This window comes from Tetranychus urticae, chromosome 3, assembly GCF_039701765.1.
Source record: "Tetranychus urticae isolate SD_2017Ah chromosome 3, NJAU_TeUrti_SD_1.0, whole genome shotgun sequence".
Lineage (NCBI taxonomy): Eukaryota > Metazoa > Arthropoda > Arachnida > Trombidiformes > Tetranychidae > Tetranychus > Tetranychus urticae.
Window position 1 is genome coordinate 3,959,596 of NC_142960.1, and position 22,220 is coordinate 3,981,815.

Sequence of the window (22,220 nt, forward strand, 5' to 3'; positions counted from 1 at the left end):
AGCGATTCGAGACGTTGATACATCAACGAAAACTGAGAATGCATAATTAATGATTAAATGGTGCGCATGATTTAAGGATGAAACTGAATCTTCTCAGAAACGACACAAAATCCATTTTGTATTTACTTGAACCAATCAGTTTTGTTGCTTTAAAAACAATAGTCGCAATAATTTAACCCACAAATCATTTATATTTCCAACTGATTAGTCTTTCATAAAGCAAAACCAAATTTTGATTTAATTTCAGTTTCATCAAACCAGTTGTCAATCCTGTTCAGAGTTTGATGCAAATCATTAAATGATCACACAAACCATAACAAAGGTAAACATTTAAACATTTAACTGGAAACCAATTTACATTGATCACAGCAATTTAATTAATCAGCCGTATTCTATTGACCATTTAATTGTTAATTGACAGTGATAATGAAAAGAAGCCACCAAACTGCGATTGTTCCCGGTGATGTCTTTTATCAAATCATGTTCATCACTCTCATCATAACCTGTCTTCAATTAACTTCACATTTATCACTTTCCCAACCAATTGCCATTGAAATTAATACCAATAATCAAAGCGAAACTGAATCAGTTGCTCTAGTTGCCAATGAAACAGCTAATTCAACAACACCAGTTCAATCAAATGAATTGTCATCCACATCAACACCAATACCAACATCAACCTCAACTTTACCGCCGCCATTACCAACACCTTTGCCATCAAAAAGTAAGTTTATAAACCTTTAAATGCATTCAAATGATCAAACACTGATTACTTTGCAAATTTGTCCTAAAAACTGACAAATTTAACTCTTAAAATGCTCCTTAAATTACTTAATTATCTCAACTAATCACCAGATGATGCATAATGTTGAATCAACATGCAACCAGACAGTTAAATGCCTCTTAAAAATCAAAATCTTCATCTAGATATTTCTATTGGAATGAAAGAGTAACCAGAATTTATTTGGTATTTATTATTATTTATTAATGTAAGGTATTTTGAGCTACAATTATAATCAATTGAAGACTCATTGGTCATGTTTTTGCAGGCAAATCTGGATCTTTAATCAAACATCAATTCTTTCATTAAAATTGTGTGAAACAATTTGCTTTCCATTGACAATCATCAATAGATGGTTAAGCATGCCCAGGATAAAAAGATGAGCCTGAAATTTTCTTAACTTCATTTCTGTGTTGATTATTGAATGGTTGACCTTGCTTCTCTTTAGCCCAAGCAAGATCAATAATTTTGGGATTTTCTTTTCCCAGACAATTCGTTCCAAGGTTAATCTTGCATGTTTCATTCAGCCAAGTCTAAACATTGTTAGATTTCATGTCAATTCTGTCAACAGAATTCATCATTAATGCATTACATTTGTGCATTTATTTACATAACACTGACATTAATATTGCCAAATAGCAGAACATGTCTGTCAGAATTACCAGATTTCATTGAAACTACTCTTTGACTCAAGAAATCTCGAAGGCTCAATATTTACTTTCGATATTATTTTTAATGAATAAATCGATAAACACATTTTCACTTTCAATCAAACTAGCTCTTGATTGCTATCGAATTATTAAATTCAATTTATCATAAGTTATGATTCATAACTGCAAATTACTTTTATGACTTGTAATCAATCCATTAAATGTAAAAAATCTGGTTCAAACGCATAAAATGATAATTTTATTGATTAATCTGAATGCCTTTCAGTTTCCAAAGGGAATCAAAAGGCTTTTCAAGGTTTTGATGGTAATTTAAATATTTAATTGAGTGTCAATATCCGAACAAAAATCTGAAACTCTGATTAGCTTCAGCACTTTAAGTGTAAAAATTAATGAATATTGATATTTTAATTGAGTTTGAGAGATGAAAACTGTTTTACAAAAAGTCATCTGCTAATTGAAATATTGATTTTGTTTATTCATTTAATCTTATAAATTGGGTTTATTAAAATATTTTTGAAGTCAATTTTGATTTTATCTTTTAAAATTTGAATCCATGATTTAGTAAGCAAGAAAATTTAAATTTAAATTTGACTATGGAATCTTGATTCTCGACCAAATTCAGTGATTTTAGGGAAAATTCGTACATTGACATTTTGAAAGACTGTTATTTGGCTTTTATTATTATACAATGATGTTCAAAGCAATTGATATTTTTTTCTCAATTTTTACTTATATCACATACAATATCAGTTAATAAATAAGATGCTTCAAGCATTTTGTGAACAATCGAATCAAGGAAAACAAACATTTTACAATTGGTTATTTTACACTTTGATAGCAAAGGAAAAAACATTAAAAATTATGTTGAAAAGTCGAGAAAAAAATAGCCAGTCATTTAGCTTGTTAATTATTATAAACTAAATTAGACAAAGAACATTTCTTGGTTTCTTGTTTTAAATTGAAAGGTTGACTTTTAACTTGATTCTTGAAAACCAGAAGATATACATTGCACACAGAAGCAGTAAAAATTGTCATTAAACCAATCGCACGAATTGAAAATCTTTGATTTTTATTCTGAGTGAATGGAGACTGTAACAGGTAATAGTAAAATCCAAATTAAAACGGCTCAAGTGAGCTCTTGTGCCATCAAATAAATTATCGAAGAGAGATCAGATTTTCTGGTATTGATTGGAAATATTCTGAATTAAATTGATTCATCAAGGCTTTCCAAGGTATTGACAATCATTTAGCAGGTTAACTCTTTTGCTTTGAATTTGCAATTATTGTCTTATAAAGACAGGTGAGAGTTGATTGTAAGTGGAATGAACTCACCACGAGTTGCTAAGAATTTTAAACAGAAATTGTTGTTGTAATACTGTTCATGTACAGTTTTTGTTTCCATGGGTAGCAACATGATGTCAATAAGTTTTTGATGCTTTCATTGATTCACGGTAGGCTGAGTTGCATTGCTATTACAGTAAAACATTTCATGGCCATGAGAACATGAGACTCCGTTGTAAACAGATTGAATGGCAAAAAAGGTTCCACAACCAGCAACTAGCACTCCAAAAGCCACAACTGCCAGATGAGTCAGTTTATGGTTGCTCAGTAATGGTTCAGGATCCAGCTTAATGAAACACAAAGCAGGGAAAATGAAAGCCAAAGGTACTGCAGCAATGATTCCCTAAATATTGAAAAAAGAACAGAAAAATTGTCAAAATTTGCTGTTAAAATAACCATGTGATAATGAGATATTAGATGAGTTTAGATGAAACAACATATGTTTTTCATGTCTAACGTTTGACAGCCATTGTTAGATGTAATTTAAGTGTCAAATCAGTCAGTAATTTTGTCAGGTTATTTGTTATTAGTACATTTAAGTTTGTATTAACTGGGAGAAAAAATCTCGTCAGTTTATGTTTTCACTCACATTTAATTCAAGTACGATTCCTAAACAGTCAGTGAGGGTGGAAAGGATAAAAGCGGAAGCTACTATTGCTATGGTTATTAAAGTATGATGAGATGTAGTTGCTGGCGGTTTTCCTCCCCAGAATGCATTTTCCAGAACCTTCAGAAAAAATGAAAAAAAGACAAGTTTTATTATAATTGAGTATAGTTTAGAAACTTGCAGTTCTTCAGACTTATGTGTTTGCTCCGTGACCTGAAACTAAACAAATTCCCATGAAAGTAAAGTAAAATATACCAAAAAATAAAGGTTGTCAACCATTGATAATAACAAAAGATGGTAATCTTTTTTTAGTCATTTAAGTTTAGGTTGAAAATGGAGAGAAAACGATAACTGAAGAAGACCATGAAAATAAAAGAAAAGATTCAACTGTTTACCTCTCTCACTACAAAACATTCAAATGGATAGGTAAGCATGATGGTTACTGTGAAAGCAAGTCTTGCTACTTGTGCAAAATTATCTGATGTACAGTAATTCTCGAATAGATCCCCTTGTGAGTAAGATGTGAATGTAAGGTAGCCACAGATTCCAACAACCATAACAATAAAAAACGAAACTGCAATGCTGATATGAGTTATTTTATTCCACTTATGCTGACTTGTATTGGCCATTGAATCGTATAATAAAAATGAATTATGATGACACATGTAAGCTAATTGTGGAAAGTAAAAAGAAATTGTTAATACAATGATAATGCAACTGAAATGGTGAGATCTATTTACCGAAAGCAATGATTCCTATGGCATTTGTAATTCCAGTGTTTGCAAAAGTGAAAGCATTTTCTGTTTGAGGACTGAAAAGATTCGGAAAAAAGATTAAAACAAATTTCCAGAATTGATAAGATAGGCAAACGAATGAATGATTCGACGATTGAACATACATTTCAGGTCCTAATGTGAATAGTCGATAAGCAATAAAAGCCATTATGAAGCTAACGAAGCCGATGGAAGTAAGCGATATCTATGAGTGATAAAAGTATACATTTATCAGAGTCTATTAAAAATCTGAATAATTTCAATTTTACCTTATTCAGCTTTGCAACATTACGGTAAAGTGACAGGGGCAGCATAATCAGAACTGCACATATGAATACAACTGTATTTCTGTTGCCAAAAGGATTGTTAGCCGCTACTGTAATTGAAGAAAATATTTAGTTCGTAATTTCAAGTTGAAACCATTGATGCGTTTGACTTACAGTCGAAAAACCTTCGGAAAACTTTGGTCATGGTGTCACCAATAATAACGTTGTAACTTATCATGGCTAAAGAGGGAAAAGCTTCGAAATTAATAAATGTATTTGAAAGAAAAAATTGCAATATTTTCCAACAATTTACCGATAAATGGATAAATGAATTGAAGAAAGGTCAATATGTAGAAACCAGGTTTGCCAAAAGCACGTTCCATAACATCCTTCATAGAGACAAAAACACAGGAAGAGGAAGATAGTAGGAACCAAGGAAATGGAAACATGAAATGAGCAAAAACATTGATATGATTTAACAATGAATTTATGAGAATTATCAGTTTACTAAGACAACTTACCTGGTATGTTGACACACCGGCAAGGTTACCAGCCTTGATTAGGGTGCACAATGAAAAATCAGTGATAAGAGCGATGAAAAACAGAAGAAATATTCCCGTGAAAAAACCAGCTTTATGAATGGCATAAGGAATCCCTGAAAAGAAAAAGTTAATTTGTATCAAAATTTATGAAAAAATCAAATAAAGGATAAATGATTGCATGCTATGGGTTCATATCAATTGATGAGAGTTGAATATTGATTATTGAACCAAAGATCGTGACAGTAGTTATTAATTGAAACAGGAACAATTTCGTGAGGTGATTCAACAACAATGTTGACAAAGAACCGTTTGCAACAGTAAAAAGGATGAACTCGATAAATAAGATTATAATTGAATTAACACTTACCTATTACACCGGATCCAATAATTGAATTGACATAATTGAATGCAGTTTGTTTCATGTTGCCTTTACAACTATCACCATTAATCCTTGGTTCAAGTTCTTCATCGTCAGAATCCTTAGGGTCTTGATAAGGCTATGGAAAGGATAATGAATTACATTGGTTAAGTGTAAATCAAACTAACAACATTAATTGGAAACAATTGTCACCATAAAAAACAACCTTTCAAATGTTTACCTTAATTTTTTAACCGACTTAATTGATTTATTAGGATAAACAGCTAAACGAAAAGGCAATTATCATGTCTGTATTGTTTAATTGATTGTGAACTGTAAGTATTTTTGCGCGAAAAAAGCCATGAAAGAGTAGCAAGAAAGGGACTTTAATGGAAGCTCAATTATAATCATTAATATGATTAAAGATATTAAATTCAATTCAAAGTAACAACTGGGGTTAAACTTGAACTGGATCGTCATCACCGTCAAATTATAGTCAATGTTTACAAGCAATAAATTGTTCTGGTTGAAAAGAGGTAAAATAATACAAAAAATAGCAAACAATCATTTTAAAGGAATCAATGTTAAGCTTATGGATGAGACATTTAAGGCTCAAGATTAACAGAGCGTTTAATACACGGTCAATGACATCATGTGATTATACTAGATGAAGAAGGTGTTGATAAGGAAGACACCAAATTATACACAGAAAACTGAGTGATTAGGTAGGAAATAAGGTGACCAGAATGAAAAAACTGGTGATGATAATGAGAATGGTGAAAGGAATGATTGTCTGATTTTGGTCAAGTTAATTGAAGCTAAACTAACAACAGAATCATGAAAAACATGGCCTGAATAAGTTGACCTTTTTAGAGTTGAAAATGTTCTTTTGACAAGATAAGGCAACAATGAAAAAAGTTAAATGAACTACAATTCATCTTAAATTCAGCTGAATCTGATGGAAACGCTATACAATGATAAGGTCAATTTGAGATTTAAAATAAGATGAACAATGGTCGAGATGATTAACTTTATTATTGAAAAAGGTTTTGAACAAATATTGATTTATTGATGGCTGTTGATGATTTTTAAAGAGGGATATTATTGATAAACTAAATAGAATCACTCATCGTTAACACTGATTGAGAGATAAACTTTGATTGGTTTTTACTTTCTGAACATGAATGAACAATAATAGAAGATAACCAGAAAGATGAATGAATTGAAAATTATGATTGTGTCGACGTAAATATATGGAGTATTCACGTGAAGACTATGAAGGAGAAAATAGTAAAGGAAGTCTTCAAGTGATGATAATTAAGAAGGGAACAAATTGTTTTCTCTTTATTTCAAACTATTGAGCGGTATAAATAATAATTTTACGGATCACAACATGTAGTCAGTTAGCTTTTTCATGCCATATTGGTTTGTATCCATTTCTTGATCTGGCACTTTACATGGTGATAAGCGAGAGAAGGAGGGAAAATTATGATTTATCTAATTTAGACGGTTAATCAAGTAAAACTTGGAGGTGATGATTATGATGACAGAGGTTGAGAATGAGTTTGGAAAATACCTTTGAAATGGTGAAAGCTGTTGCTGGTGCTGCTGCTGATTCCAAAATATATGTACTTTCGTTGGCTTCCATTTTGATTTTTCAGTTAGAGTTGATCACAACTATTTACAAAGCTAGAAAAACATCGAGTTGAAGGTTGATTAGATACAATTTTGTAGTAGCACTTGAAAATCCATAAGCTTCACAGTAGTTTTAACGATTTTAAGTTGAAATTGAAATTAGTTAAACAACAGACAAGGTCATGAACCAATTCAAAACAAGTAATCAAAACGGTAAAAGTGTCTGATTACAACAGAATATGTAAGTTGCGAAAGAAAAAATAAATCCTTTTCTGGTTTACAGTTTTCTGGTTATTGTTGTTGTTGACAAGGGAAGATTGCTTGTAAAATGGTTTAAAAATAATATTTGGCGATCACACATAGAGAAGAAAATAAAAAGCTCTTTTGATGATTTAATTCAAAAAACAGATAAATCAGCTGATGATTTAATTAAATAACTGAACAGTCATATCAATAAATATTAGATGAAACAAAAATTGAGTCAAAGATCAAAACATTACTACCCACATGTTGAAAGCTGGTAAAAAAACTGGTAACCAGACTGAAAGCAACACAAAAATGAACCAAATCTACTGTTGACTCACTTTTGGTTGCTGATTAAAAGACTCCCTTTTCCTCTCTTTGCTTCTTTCTTTTCCTCTTTCTCTCTCACTCTTTTGTTTTCTTTCTTCAATTTTCCCCGTTTTAATTTCCCTCTTTCATTCATTATTTTAGTTGAGCGATTTCCAACCGATCTTTTTAAAGTGTCAATAAATATCGATATAAACCTAGAAACACATTCACCAGTCTGGATAGAAATCTTGTTAAAAATTGAAAGTAAACACTTTACAATTTTTAAACTAAAAATCATGTTAAAAGGCTTAAGCTAAACAAAATAAACATCTGATTTTAAAAGTCAATATGAAAATTTGATCAATTTTCGATTATCGATTCTTTCGATTAATCAATCATATCGGGACAACTCTACCCAAAGAGTAAAGTAACTTTACTCTTTGAACTCTGCCTTATTTAACGCCAAAATTAACAATCTTTGTTTAACTCTGACGGTTTAGCAAAAAGTTTTGATTCATTTGGTTCAACACTGTTAAAAACTGTGAAGTTGTCGTTTTTTCATCGCAGTCGAATGTGTGTTTGGTGACTTTTTAGTTGTTCATCTTATTCTGTTCAAAATTCCTTTTTCCATAACTTTCCTTATACAAACGCATTAAAATCACTCAACTCTTTTCCTTTTCTTCGTATCTTATTCATCTCTTTCAAGCTAATTTAGTGCTATCATTTCCAATGCGCAGATTCTTGTTCTGTTAGACATCATATTTTGAATCTAAATAGTCTTAAACATCATTTAATTAGCTGATTCCTATAATAATTTGTTTAATATCAAACTCACCATGATTTATGTTTGTTCATCGTTTCCTTCAATCATTTCAAACTAAACAAAACAGTACTGGTTAAAATCAATGAAACTTCACTTTTGGTTATGTAATAGATGAAAAGCCCTGTCAAACGTATGAAAATATGTTTAAAATCAGATGGATCCTGAGTTACCATGAATATGCGCATCTTTTACATCAGTCAAAATGAAGGAGTGAAATGATCAAGGTCATATGATTGCGCAATCTGAATAAACAAAAGGTTTCATCAGATGGTTTAATTAGGTACCTTTGCTATTCTGGTTACTCTGGAAATCTCGCATTTTGATGAAGGTGATTCTGGTTGATTTTGGTTGATACAGACATGTAGCTTTCAAAAATGTCTAAACCCAAGATTTAGCGCCATGAAATGAATGATAGATATTCATAAGCAGCATATAATTATAACCACGAGATAATTTCCTGACAAACCTCTAAAATCCTTTATTGTCACTATTAGAAGATACATTCAATTAGACAAACATTCTAATATTTTAATCTTAATTTAAATCTCAGGTTACCCAAAACTGTACTCTGGTTTGGCCCATCTGACAATGGACAACTTCTTACAGGCAAAAGCGGCCAATCTTGGAAGGACCAAAAGAATGAAACGGAGCAGACCTAACATGGTTAAACAGGACTCATCATCACCATTCTCGTTGATTAAATTGCTCTTAACCAGCCATTTAAATCAACCAAATGACTATCCAATGAGCTACTCGCTAGCAAACAGACCATCAACTGGACAATTTGGGTCTGTCTTTTCAAACAACTTGGACGATTCATTGTATGACAAGAATGAGTTCCCTATCTCGTTTAGCAATAATATCAATACTGGACATTCACGATTCATTCAAGAGCCATTGGCATCGTTTTATCCTGGAACAAATGATTTGGATTTGATTGAATTGGGGGGAGGAGATGATACTTTTGATGGTCCAAGTGATGATTGGAACAATCAAGCAACAGCCAGATTAATCAACCCAATTGATACAGACCTTGCTGATGGTGATGTTAATGGATACTCGATGGACCCATTTATACCAATAAGATCAATGAGACGATCAATTTTACCCTTTGATTTGAAATCTCAATCAGAAATGATCAAACCAATTGCAATGAAGAGGAAAAGACGATTAACTGGATTATATCCATTGAGTGGAGTTGAAAGGTCACCAGTTTTGGGTTCATCATTGTTTGATAAGAATCGTTATCGAAAACAGCATCGATTAAATGGCGATCAGTTTGATTGAATCATATCTTCATCTGATTAACTGTTACTAACTGAGCATTCCAAATTTTACAAGTTTAAAGTAATTTATTATTTCCATTTATAAGTAACTCGGCAATTAGTAACAGAATCAAGTCTTTTTAATCGCATAGCTGGAATCATAACTAATCATTGAAAAGTTAAATAATTTGAGAAATTAGCTCTCAATTCATCGTAACTTGTTAATTACCAAAATTTGTGGTTACAAACCCATTGTAATTGTTACATTAAGTCCTCATTCAATGGTTTGAATAACATTGATGTACGATTGGCTTTGTTATTCGTACAATAATTAGCACCAAATTATTACATCAATTTAATTGATTGGGAAAAAGATCTGTTAATGAAAATACAAAATATAGACAGTAAATTCATACAAATGCACCAATGTCAACCCAAATAATACATCAATATTCAAAATGGGAGCACAATTGTTCACAAATACTTACTCTTTGTTAAATAAAAGAAACAAATCATATTGATTAATTAAAATTGTCTTTGCCTTGATTACCAGAAATGGAAATGGTTAGTTATGTTTGATTAGCTGAGTTAGCTTCATGACTGATGATCTCTGACTGAAGCTCTTAAAGGTTCAATAAGAATCTCAGCAATTCTTGAATGCTTCTGGTTTCTATTATTATTTCTAATATCTGTTAATAACTATTGTTATTTGTAATCTTTTATAGCCACATTGAGGTAATATACGTACCTTCAGTGTACCTCAATTCAAAACACATTCATATAGTGAAGATTCAAATGAATAAGCGAGACTTAACAGATCAAATAGGAGCTTGAAATAGTTTGGGTCCGTCAATTTCGTCAATAACTTCATTGACTGTCCAGGAATTATTTCGATGAATAAAAAAACTTGTAATTTAGCATGATGTAAAGCTTGTGTACAAGGTAAACTGATGAAGATGGATTTATCATTGAATTGAGGTGAACTTTCCCGATGAAGATGGGCGAGTTAACTAAATGGACATCAAATTTTTCTTACTGAGCAGGTGGACATAAAAATAAGATGAAAGGTGGTGTTGAATGGAGGCCTTGAGTTTGATTGATGTTGCCCAGCCATTCCTGATCATCAATGATCTCTAAATTGAAACATGTGATGACATTTGCCATCTTAAGGTGTCAATCTTTTATCAATACTTAAGACTGATGACGCAAATCACAGAGTTATTTAGCCAAGCTTTTGACGACCTTTAAGGTTCTGCATCAGATATATCTATGGATGAATTTGGCTTTCAACGAGAGAACGATAAACAATCCGAGTTGCGATGAATTCAATGGAATAGATCAACTAACAAAGTCAAAGTTAAAAAAACAAACAAGGTTCAAATTTATTAGTTGATATCAAATTAAAAATCATTACAACAGCAAATGAATTTTACCGTAAAATATTTAAAAGAGTATGAATTTCAATCAATATGAAAATATTAAACAAGTTAAAAAATACAAGTAAAAAATCAATTTTTAAATTTTGATCACATTTTGATGGCACTTTTAGAAAAGCAAAATTAGAAAAGCGTTCTACTGAGATTCATAGATGATTGCATTTCTAATCGTTTTTCTGGAACTTGAGGAACAATCGAATGTGTAAATAATGTCACCATTGGGTGACATGTTGATATCAATTATGTGCACTCCATACGTGATTCGTAAAGTATGAATCAAGGTTAGAGCCTGATTTTACATTCAGGCTTGAATCGGAGCACGAAGTCTCTTCCACCAAAAACAGTTACTTTTTCAGTGGTATCCTTAACTGGTTGACTATCGATGTGCTCAGAGCGATCCTCAGCAGTGCTAAATAAAAGTGAAGCCTTTTCAATAAAGTCGCACACATCATCAGAATCGTCATCTTGATGCATGATTATTTTAGTGACACAGTTGTCTGTATTTGTAAAAATTTGAACGAGACTCATTTTAACAGAGAAAAGTACAATTGAACAGAAATAAATTTAAACTTGATTGGAAAACAGAAAGGAACAGAATTAATTGAAGTGACAAAATAAAAATATAATGGTCAAGCTAATGCATTCAAACAAGTGATAGACTAAAGGAAGAAACAAGGTAATTTATATTCAAGAATGCATCAAAAGCTGACCAATTAGATCAAGACTAGACAATGAAAACACAACGGATTATGTCACTATGACAAGAGCGCGACCTTTGATTGTTAAACCAATCGTATTAAAATTGAAATTGAAGAGTTTAAAATTTATGCTCTGTACAGGATTAGATGACCAAATTAATGAGATGAGTTGAACAGAAAAAATTGAGCCTACAAACATGTTTTTCCAAATTTTAATTTTAATTAACCAATAAAGAGCGATGAGGTTTATGAAGGAAGGAGAAAGAATCAACATTTATTACTGTGTTGTACATTGTAAAACATTCGACGATGGATTTACTCAATGAAAAAAGGAATTGAAGCTCTTTACATAGGTTTATAGTCAAGTACAAAAAGAAGATGTTGAACGGAGCCTGATTTTATTGGAGTAACAGCGAATAGATGGTAGCCAAGCGTTCGTTTTAAATGGTTAACCAATGATAAAGCAGTAACATTACATCTGCGGTCAAGCTGGATTGTAATATCTTTTCCACCAAAGGCACTAGTTTTTTCCTCTTGGCGCCAATGATATTCTGGAATATTTTTTCGACATTCATTCAGATAACTGATTACACCGGTTGCAACATCATCGTGATTTAAAATTATCTTGTAGACATCATTTTCTTGATTTGCATAGATGGTAATCAGGCCCATAATTGAGAACAAAAAGAGTAACACAAGAGAAAAATAAATAAAAATTGGTAAGGCTTTTACTTTTACGGACAAAGGCGCTAACACTAAAACATATGGAGCAAAGAGTAAAGAAGTACGCCTTTACTCTTTGATATGGAGAGATTTCTTAAAAAACACACTTTATCTAACCAATTAAAAAATTTAGCAAAAAACGCAAACAATGGTATAAATAAAATACATGGTTTTTGACTTGAATCGAGAAACATTAACCTTTCTGGAATCAAATTGAAATATTTTGCTAGCTCGATTCCTGATTCCTATTCATCTTCGGCTGAACTAATTTTCTGATTAAAATTAAAAGGCATTAAGCTGTTGAAAAATCTTTATTCCACATCATGAAAAAACAATCTTTTTCGAGGCTGTACAAGCTTTCAGTGTTCGAGAAAGCATATTTACTATTTTCTTTAGAATCACTCATATCACCATGAATTTTTTTCATCTTTATTCATTATGTTCATCCAATTTCATGACCATCCAAAACAATATTAAAAGGATTAACTTGATTGGAGCAAAGTTTAAAGTTCTCATCATCTGTTCTAGTGTTAACGCCTTTGTCCGTTGTAATTTGTCTAATTGAGGAAAAGTTTACACCTAGACGGCATATAAGTAGATCAGTACTCTCTACAGGAAACTATTTGTGCTACTTTTGCTTGCATTAAGATAGATCAATAATATAAGCTTAAGTCAAAATTGAGAAACTGCACTGGAAATAGCTTATTTACACTATCCGAACAGAAATTAAAATAGCTGAAAAGATAAACACTAGGAGAATCAGCAGTTTCAAGTATAAAGCATAGATGGTACAGCTAAAGCAGCTACAGCATAAATGATAGGATTTCCAGTTGATTTAGGCGATGAACCTGATTCTATCTCCATTATGTCAGACATTTTCACCAATATAAATTCTTAGTCAAGTTAACAGCAAACCAATCGTATCTTGATATTGTTACAATTAAAGAGTTGACAATTTATACTCTGCACAGGATTAGATGACCAAATGAGATGAGTTAAACAGTTACAAAAATTGAATCTACGTTTACATGTGTTTTTCAAAATTTTAATTGTAATCAACCAATAAAAGAGTGATGAGGTTAATGAAGGAAGAAGAAAGAATCAACATTTACATTGTAAAAAATTCGATGATTGATTTACCGTATTGACGCTCATAGTGGCCCCGTGCTTTAAAATGAGAATGCTACTGTTAGAGGCACAATTTTTTGACAATAGAGGCGCCAAAAGGTACCTCTGAATAATATTTTTGCGCATTCGCTCCAAACTTTGGAGCCCAAAGGCGCTTACATAAAACAACGCTTATATGATGGCGTACTTTGTTATAAGCGCTGCGCGTCAATACGGTACTCTATGAAAAAAGGAATCGAAGCTCTCTACTTAGGTGCATAATCAAGTACATAAAGAAGATAATGAGTAGAGTTTATTTCTAATGAAGTAACTGCGAATAGATTGTAGCCAAACTCTCGTCTTAAATAGTTAACCAATGATAAAGCAGTAACATTACATCCCTGGGTATATTTGATTGTAATATCTTTTCCACCAAAAGCACTAGTTGTTTCCTCTTGGTATTTCCTTGGCGAGAGACTGCACATTAACCTTCCACTCACTGTCGGAATATTTTTTCCACATTCATTCAGATAATTGATTACACCGGTTGAGACATCATCGTGATTTAAAATTATCTTGTAGACAATATTATTATCTGGATCTGCATAGATGGTAATCAAGCCCATAATTGAGTTTTAAAGAGTAATACAAATCTTTTCAAATCTTAAATCTTATATCTTCTAGTTTAATAAGAGCCATCTATGGTTAAATAATAATTTTAATTAAACAAATTATTATCAGTATCTAATACTTATTTTTACAATAAATAAGCGCCATCTTCTATACTAGCTAAGCAGACTGACTACCGTAGGTAATTTAGTTGATGGCGCTTATTTATTGTAAAAATAAGTGTGTTTTCTAGGCGCTTTCATCAGTCTTACGGTACTAATGCTGTAAGGTGGCAACATTTTCGCGTGCAAGATTTGAGAGTTTAGTGTGTTGGAAAAAGCAAACCATTTCTTGAAAACTCATTTTGTGACAAATTTCTGGAAATGATAAAGAAAAAGAATGTATTGAACACAGAATACACTAAAAAAATTGTTTAATAAGAGAACTAAGAATCTAATGAAAGATGAAATCTCAAACTTGCAGAGTGAAATAAATGATAACAAGGCACATTTTTAGATCAGTAAAACAACAGTCGAAATGAATTACAAATTTACAAACTTGATGGATTTGATTTGAAAAATTAAAATGGAAAATCAGTTTTGTTGAAAGCACCAAAACTGATTCAATAGACTAGATAAAACCAGAATAGTGTTTGTGACGTTTTTTCCTTATTTTTTCAGGTTTCACTGACAAAGGCAGTCTCTTTGCTTCCATCTATTAAAATGATTACCAGAAGCAGCATCAAAAGTCCATATCATCGTCGTCCGTGTCAAATTCATTTCCAAGTATAAAATTAAATTCCTCATCATCAGTGTCAAAGTTACAACAACATCCATCGATGTTTTTGTGAAAGACGTTAGATTTATCGGATTTGTCCTGTTTATCATATCTATCATAAGCACTATGAGAATCAGCAGTTTCGTCTTCAACGGACTTTGATTCACTTGACCCTTTAAGTGGAGACGTTTTTGGTGGACAATCGAGATAAGAGAGTTCATCATCTGCTAAATTGGCCAAGAAATAAGAGTACCTTGATTGAGGATCGTCGAGTTCAAACTGTCCTTTTCCTTGATTGGAACCATCCTTTGACTGTGACTTGACGGTCACCTTTAAATCGATAGGATTTCCAGTTGATTTAGGCGATGAACCTGATTCTATCTCCATTATGTCAGACATTTTCACCAATATAAATTACTAGTCAAGTTAACAGCAAACCAATCGTATCTTGATATTGTTACAATTAAAGAGTTGACAATTTATACTCTGCACAGGATTAGATGACCAAATGAGATGAGTTAAACAGTTACAAAAATTGAATCTACGTTTAAATTTGTTTTTCAAAATTTTAATTGTAATCAACCAATAAAAGAGCGATGAGGTTAATGAAGATAGAAGAAAAAATCAACATTTACATTGTAAAACATTTGTTTCTAATGAGCATGGTTGGTGTAGGGTTAAGGGTAAACAGGTTCAAATTGATTGGATAATGATTAAAACTTACAGTTGACAAGTTAAAAGGTTTACAATCAAATAAAAGATGACAATTTACTGATGTTACTCAGTGGATAAAAATGGGATTGAAGCTCTCCACTGAGTTGCATGGTTAAGTACAAACAGTATCCCACCATCACTTAATCCAGTAACAGCTGATAGATTACAACCAAACTCTCGTCTTAAATGGTTAACCAATGATAAAGCAGCAACTTTACATCCAGAGGTAAACTTGATTGTAATATCGTTTCCACCAAAGGTGCTTGTTGTTTCCTCTCGGTGTTTCAAGGCTCGGTCATTCTTGGTCTCAAAATTGGGTCCAATTGAATTTTCAAATTTAATTCCACTTTCGTCCAGATATTTAATGACATCGCTTGAAGCATCATCGTGATTTACAATTATCTTGTAGACAATGTTATCTGGATTTGCATAGATGGTAATCAAGCCCATGATTGTTGAACACTGTTATGAGAATCACAAAATACAAATAATTCAAAGTGTTTAAGTGTTTAAGTGTACTAAATGACAGCGAACTGTTATTTGCTGGAGATTGGTGGTTCACTCGAGATTTTATGTGATGAAAATGATAAACGTATCAAAAGCCAAGCTTATTTTTAGATGTTTGTAATGATCAAAACAGAATCACATTAACATTAAGGGAATTGTTCATTTTTATGCCAAAAATCTGTCAAACTCATAAACAACTCGCTTTTGCTTTATTTTATTTAACTTTTTTTTCCGACAAAACTTGGTTCATCGAAACATTTATTTTGTTTTCATCATTGTAACCAAAATGACAATCAAGAAACCTTCAAGGTTTGAGTAGCAACAATTTACTTTAAATTGCTCAGTTTCAATCTTAAACCTACTTTCAACTCATTTAATTGTCAAGATAGTTGAGCAACATTGTTTAATAACCAAGACTGGCAAGTAAATCAATCTTATTGGCAAACAATTAACTGGTGCAATGATAATGACGAGACTAAAAATCGGGTTAAGAGTTTCTTTCAATAATTAATAAGCACAATCTGATTTGTCTACGAACTCGCGAGTCCCATGATTTACATAACTAAACCAAACAACAACATTTAAATCATAAGATCATTGAATATAAATAGAATCCAAAGATCAGTGAATTGTTGGCAATAATAATTGCTAAATTCAAATTGATTGGGAAAAAGTGAATGTTCATTGAAAGTAAATAAACGTGTAATTTACGCGTTAATTAGTAATGGAATTAATAAAAGAAAACATTTCATTTAGAATGTAATTTGTCAAAAATGCGACACTAATTCAAATTTCGATAGACATTCAATGAAGTCATCACCAACAATATTATTGTCAAGATTGTACTTAAAGTGGCGGTTTAGGTGAAGATCATGTTTTATCACAATTTCATCACTAATACACATTATATGGTTAATGTTGAGATTGGTGCCAAATTTTTTAATGGATCCTATTCAAATAGCTACTTCATTGGATTGGGTTGAAAACTGTGATTTATACAAAACAACAATTCTCATGTGAAAATCTCTACAATTGGATTTTTAGGAGTGAAGTGGAAAAGTTAATTAAGTGAATCGGTGAAAATATAATGAGCAAAAGTAAATTTTGTGCCAATGCTGAAAACGAGATGTAATCTTGAATTGAATCAAGTAACTGTGTTGGTAAACAATTGTAAATATCTAAATTTAGCTACAATTATCAAGCAAGTATTGTAATGATAATGAAAAAACACTTTAATGATCAAATTTCATGAATCATGAAATCTTTATAGAAACTATGATTTGCCGATAAATTTGCGAAATGAGTTAATATTATTCGCTATGAATTGAAGATTCAATTGTAAAATGATCAATTGGTTAACAAGAGGCATTGTAAGAGAAAATCAATGAATCACGATAATAATTTGAATAATATTGCATTTATTCTAACACATTTGATTGTGGTTACAAATTAAAAAAATTTTGCCCTTATCTTACTTTTTTTGATTTACAAAGTTACACTTTGGTCCATCTGATAAAATCATCAGTTAATTAGTTGCGATCAACGCAATGATTGGCTCGAAAAAGGTGAAAGATTCACAGACATGCTTGAATAAGCAGTATCACTGCTAATTTCGGATACATCAGGTTCCACCTTATTCATTTTCAATTCTTGTAGGGTAAGCATTAGTTTAGTTGATTCATCTCCTTTTGGATATGCAAGTTGCTAAAGAAGAAAATACAAAATTAGTTGATAAATCAGTCATAAAGTAATTGGTAACAATTTAAGACAATGTTACAAATAAACTTACCTCTCCGACATCATAAATATAAACTTTTCCATTATCATCACCGATTGCTAATTGATTACCAGATGGTGTCCATATAACTCTGTTAAGGGCAGGGTTACCATCTAATGTAACCGAGGCGGTTGGAAGTTCAGTGTCATTATTGAGATTCCAAACATCTATTCGTCCCATACCATCTACCGTTGAAAATAGTGCTGGATGAACGGGTGACCACCGAACATCATAAATATAATCACAGTTATCTTCGAATGAATACAATGGTTTCCCCGTTTTATCTTTACTACTCCACAGTTTAACGGTCCAATCAATAGATGATGTTAAAAATAGATGTGAAAAGTCAATTTGAGTATTTACAGAATGACAATCTACATTTGTCACTGGTCCTTGATGACCCTCATATATATCCAAAATTCCTGCTTTAGACCCGTGTCGACAGGCTGTGTAAACGGCACCTTCTTCACTTCCAATAACAAAATTATTATAATCTCCATAAGGGAAAGAGATTGAAGTAACAGCTACTGGTTTGGATTGTTTTTGCTGGCTCAGTTCCATAGTATCTTGAGGTGAAGACAGCATATCTAGACTCCAAGAGCATAGTTTACCATCAGTTGAAACTGTAATCAAATTGTGAGCATTTTGGGTACCAACAATTTGAATACAATAGATAGGATGAGTGTGAGCTGATGCCGAAAGGGGACTTCGCTGGATTGGTGTTCGTTTGTTGACACGATTGTCCCATAGCACAATTTGACCAGAGTAAGTACCTCCAACGATCAAATTGGGATGAAATTTGGCGAAACAAACTGACACTAAAGGTGATTGGCAATGCAGTACATATTCAGGAGTAGTTTTACGAAACTTCATGTTCCATATAAGGCAAACTCCATCAGGATCCGTTGGAAGGTCTTCATTATTGTTATAAGAAACAGCTAGAAGCTCAGGAAATTGAGTTGACCAATCGAAACAGGTAACAGTGCGATTTTTCGACCATCTTTCATCGAAAAAGCATTTATTAAAAGTAAGACTAGCACCAGACTGATCCTCACTGAAAAAAAGAGGCAAACAGTTTCTTAGTTTTCGTAGATCTTTAACAGTATATGTCATTGTTCAGCAATGAACTTTCAGTTTCAGCAAGCAAAATTTTGGTACTAAGCTGAACCGTAAAACAAAAAAGGGAGCAGAAACGCATGAAAAAAAGAGAATGAGAATAATAAAAAGCTGAAAAGGTTGACTTATTTTGATAAGTTATGTGAAAAAATAACTAGTAGATCAAGTATGGATTTAGTTAGGTAAGCAGCAACAAAAAAACGCTTTTTGAAGTTTTTATAAATTCATTGTCACATAACCGAAAGTAGAGCCGTGAATTATAGTAAAAAAAGTTTCCTTCAAATAGTTTAAGCATTAAAATACTTATTCACCTTTCCATATCCTCTTTTGCTCCAGTATAATCGATGAAAATATCAGGCGATTCATTCCAAAATAATGCCTTTTCCACTATTCTAGTTGCTCGATCAAAAAATTTGAGAAATTCTGTACTATTCATGATTTGAAGTTTTCTTTCTTCAGTTAGATCTTTCTTTTCTTTTATCGGTTCCTTTGTTTCTTCTTTAGCTTCACGTTCCAATGGAGTCTTTGCTGGTTCAACCATACCAACGTTTGGCAGTCCACTGCCGGTAGATACTTGACGGGATACTTTTGGAAAAATGTTTGATGTTCCATATTGAAGCGATGATCCTTCCACATCCTCCTCATCGTGAGCATACTTGTCATCATACGTAAGCACTGATTAGTGGCAAGGGTTGCAAGATTAGAGGAGATCCCAGATAAATCAGAAAACGGGGAGCCAAGAATTTGCATGAGAGTCAAGGATGAGAATATTTGTTGTTTAAATGGTTATTTTTTCGTATTCAGAAACAGAATAGAGCAGTCAGAGGAGCATGAAGTAGGACGATTGCAAAAAAAAGGATGAGAAGACAAAGAAAAGAAAAAGCGGATATTGAGGATGAAACAACATAAAACAATCAAATGATTGAACATATGAGTTTTAATTAACGAAAAAGAAAAGATAAACGAAAAAAACCGTTGGAACCAAGGTATAACCAAATAAAATTAAGTTGAAATAAGCATGCAATGTTATTGTAACAAGTGCTTACAAAGTGTTAGTCAAATGATTAAAAAGCAATGAAAGTGGGAGATGGTCAAAACGAGCAATAATTATGATCAGTCAGTATGATTAGAATTTTGAAAAACATAATGAAGACAAGAATAAATTTTGTAGGAATAAATTTAGAAAAAAATTCAAATAAAATGAAGAATTAAATGTTACTAAGGATAAAAGAAAGTAATAGACAAATAAACATTTAGCTGGGATGAAGGACATAATTATGATCTTTCTTTTAGTTTTAAATTGTTTTAAAACATACCTTGGAATTCATCTTCCCATTCTAAAAAATCGATGGAATCGGTCTCTTTAAAAATGGGTTATTATGATTTTAGTCAGGGAAAGGCGGAAAGATAGATAGATAGTGATTTGATTTGTCAGGGAAGGATGAGTTTTGATTCACGGGCAATCATTTAAAAGATTGATTTGGAGGATGTTTTGGTAAATATTGAGTGTTTGTGGTTTAAGATTAAATTTTTTTTATGAGATTGTTTGGATTGGGAGAGAAAGATTAAAAATATTTTGAGAAAGTAAAGGGTTTCTTGGATGGAAAATGTTTGTTTGTAAGTTTTGTTTGATTATACCTTCGTCCCAGTGAATAACTACGATTAGATTAGATGGTTAGAAGTTATTAGATTTTAAAGCGAGGGAAGAGATGAAAAGAGAAAGAGAAGAGATGAATTGTTAGCGGTGTAATCAGCCAGCAAAGAGTGGGTGATGGTAAAATAAGTTAAAAAGGGGAAGAGAGTGATGAAAGGTGAACAAGCTTTGGGTTACCTACCATAGTAGTCCACAGGATGTGCTGCGAAATAGAGAAATATACATAGAGAGTGAGAGAAATAGGGAAGGAATTAGTATTTGATTATAGCCAAGCGGGTTAATCAATATAAAAATACGTTCATGCGATAAGAAATAGCATTGTTTGAATGTAACAACCTTTCTTTTTGGATGGTCCATCTGCTGGTGAACCGTAAGGAAATCCTCAATGTTAATTGTAAGCATTTAAAAAAGGTTAAGTAAAGTTATTTTTTTAAAGGATAAAACTCAATTAGCTAATGTGTTATGATTTTTAAAAGTTAAAAGATTCAGTTAGGTTAATGACTATCAATATGATACTAATTTAGTAGCTTCAAGAAGCAAAAGCGTTTTTTGATAAATGATAAGAGACACAAGTGTGTTTTAAAATTGCTTGGATGACAATTACCATCTCTATCAGATCCGGATCCCGTCGTCTGCGTCTGTTTATTGTAAGTTACACTTTCCTTAGGTGGAATGTTAATTTCATTGACATTAACTAATGCAAGGCTAATTGGCTTCTTTTTTGGTTCTTCCACGGGTGGTTCTGCGGCATGTTGTCCACTGGTTGTTTCAGACGACACTTCAGTATTAGGTGAAGGAGTTAATTGTGCTATATCTATAAAGATAGAAAGAGTGTAAATTTTGAGTAAATATGTGAATAAATTGAATGTAAACAAGATGTGCAATAGGCAATAGTAAGGTGACAACACCCTGCAGATGTTGACAACTTAGCCATTAAGAAACATCATTTTGGCAAAATTAAATCGACTTAAATCAATTTTTTGAAGATTGATGGTTGGAATGAAAACAATTCACTAGCCTAGAGAAATCTTGATAGGAATTAAAAATTATCTTACCCCCTAATGGATCGATTCCTAGTTGAGTTAACAGTTGGTTAGCTTCTCTTCTCAAGTCTCCTGTGTTTTTCCCCGATGATGGAGCATTTGATCCAGCTTGCTGAATAGAGAAAAGATAAAGTAATTATATAAAATATCAAAATAAAATATAAAATCAAACCAGAATATCTATGAAGAGTTAGATAATAAACAGAATAGAAACCAAAATTTACCTCAAGCAAAGCTGCTTCCTTCTCTCTTTGCCGTCTTTCTTTTTCTGCTTGCAATTGAGCTAATCGTTGTCTCTTCTTTTCCAATTCAGCTCTTCTATCTGCCATTGTAAAAGATCAGGATAGATTAACAAACAAATGAGAATAAAAAAACAATTTAAGTTAACAATTAATCAATTTGTTGGCGACATTTGAGTACACAAAAGTAATAACAATACATAAGG

The 22,220-nt window shown here is 32.0% G+C and overlaps 3 protein-coding genes across 8 annotated transcripts; 1 reads left to right on the forward strand and 2 right to left on the reverse strand.

Annotated features, from left to right (window-relative positions):
- Nucleotides 1-143: 143 nt before the first annotated feature.
- LOC107371096 (uncharacterized) lies at nt 144-10,139 on the forward strand. Its single transcript, XM_015939075.2, has 3 exons — nt 144-322; nt 422-724; nt 8,900-10,139. Exons 2-3 carry the CDS (start codon nt 427-429, stop codon nt 9,634-9,636), a joined length of 1,035 nt encoding a protein of 344 aa, XP_015794561.2. The 5' UTR covers nt 144-322; nt 422-426; the 3' UTR covers nt 9,637-10,139.
- LOC107371093 (putative sodium-coupled neutral amino acid transporter 11) lies at nt 2,098-8,503 on the reverse strand. 2 transcript variants are annotated; one of them, XM_015939072.3, is made up of 12 exons: nt 8,362-8,503; nt 6,916-7,028; nt 5,349-5,478; nt 4,961-5,094; nt 4,753-4,828; nt 4,614-4,679; nt 4,443-4,549; nt 4,299-4,378; nt 4,141-4,211; nt 3,796-4,070; nt 3,383-3,520; nt 2,098-3,136 (listed from the first exon to the last, which is right to left on the reverse strand). In XM_015939072.3, the coding sequence occupies exons 2-12, from the start codon at nt 6,985-6,987 to the stop codon at nt 2,891-2,893; spliced, it is 1,395 nt and encodes a 464-aa protein (XP_015794558.1). In that variant the 5' UTR covers nt 6,988-7,028; nt 8,362-8,503; the 3' UTR covers nt 2,098-2,890. The 2 variants fall into 2 exon arrangements, with proteins under 2 accessions (XP_015794558.1, XP_089126001.1); XM_089269875.1 differs by lacking the exon at nt 8,362-8,503 and having other exon boundaries at nt 6,916-7,525.
- A 4,464-nt stretch (nt 10,140-14,603) lies between the features above and the next one.
- On the reverse strand, nt 14,604-22,196 carry LOC107371090 (cytoplasmic dynein 1 intermediate chain 1). Of its 5 annotated transcripts, none has more exons than XM_015939067.3 (9): nt 22,000-22,196; nt 21,788-21,887; nt 21,337-21,546; nt 20,914-20,934; nt 20,717-20,734; nt 20,395-20,415; nt 19,390-19,753; nt 17,975-19,016; nt 17,584-17,889 (listed from the first exon to the last, which is right to left on the reverse strand). In XM_015939067.3, exons 1-9 carry the CDS (start codon nt 22,102-22,104, stop codon nt 17,725-17,727), a joined length of 2,046 nt encoding a protein of 681 aa, XP_015794553.1. In that variant the 5' UTR covers nt 22,105-22,196; the 3' UTR covers nt 17,584-17,724. The 5 variants fall into 5 exon arrangements, with proteins under 5 accessions (XP_015794556.1, XP_015794553.1, XP_015794548.1 ...); XM_015939062.3 differs by having other exon boundaries at nt 20,395-20,439; XM_015939065.3 differs by lacking the exon at nt 20,717-20,734 and having other exon boundaries at nt 20,395-20,439.
- Between the last annotated feature and the right edge of the window lie 24 nt (nt 22,197-22,220).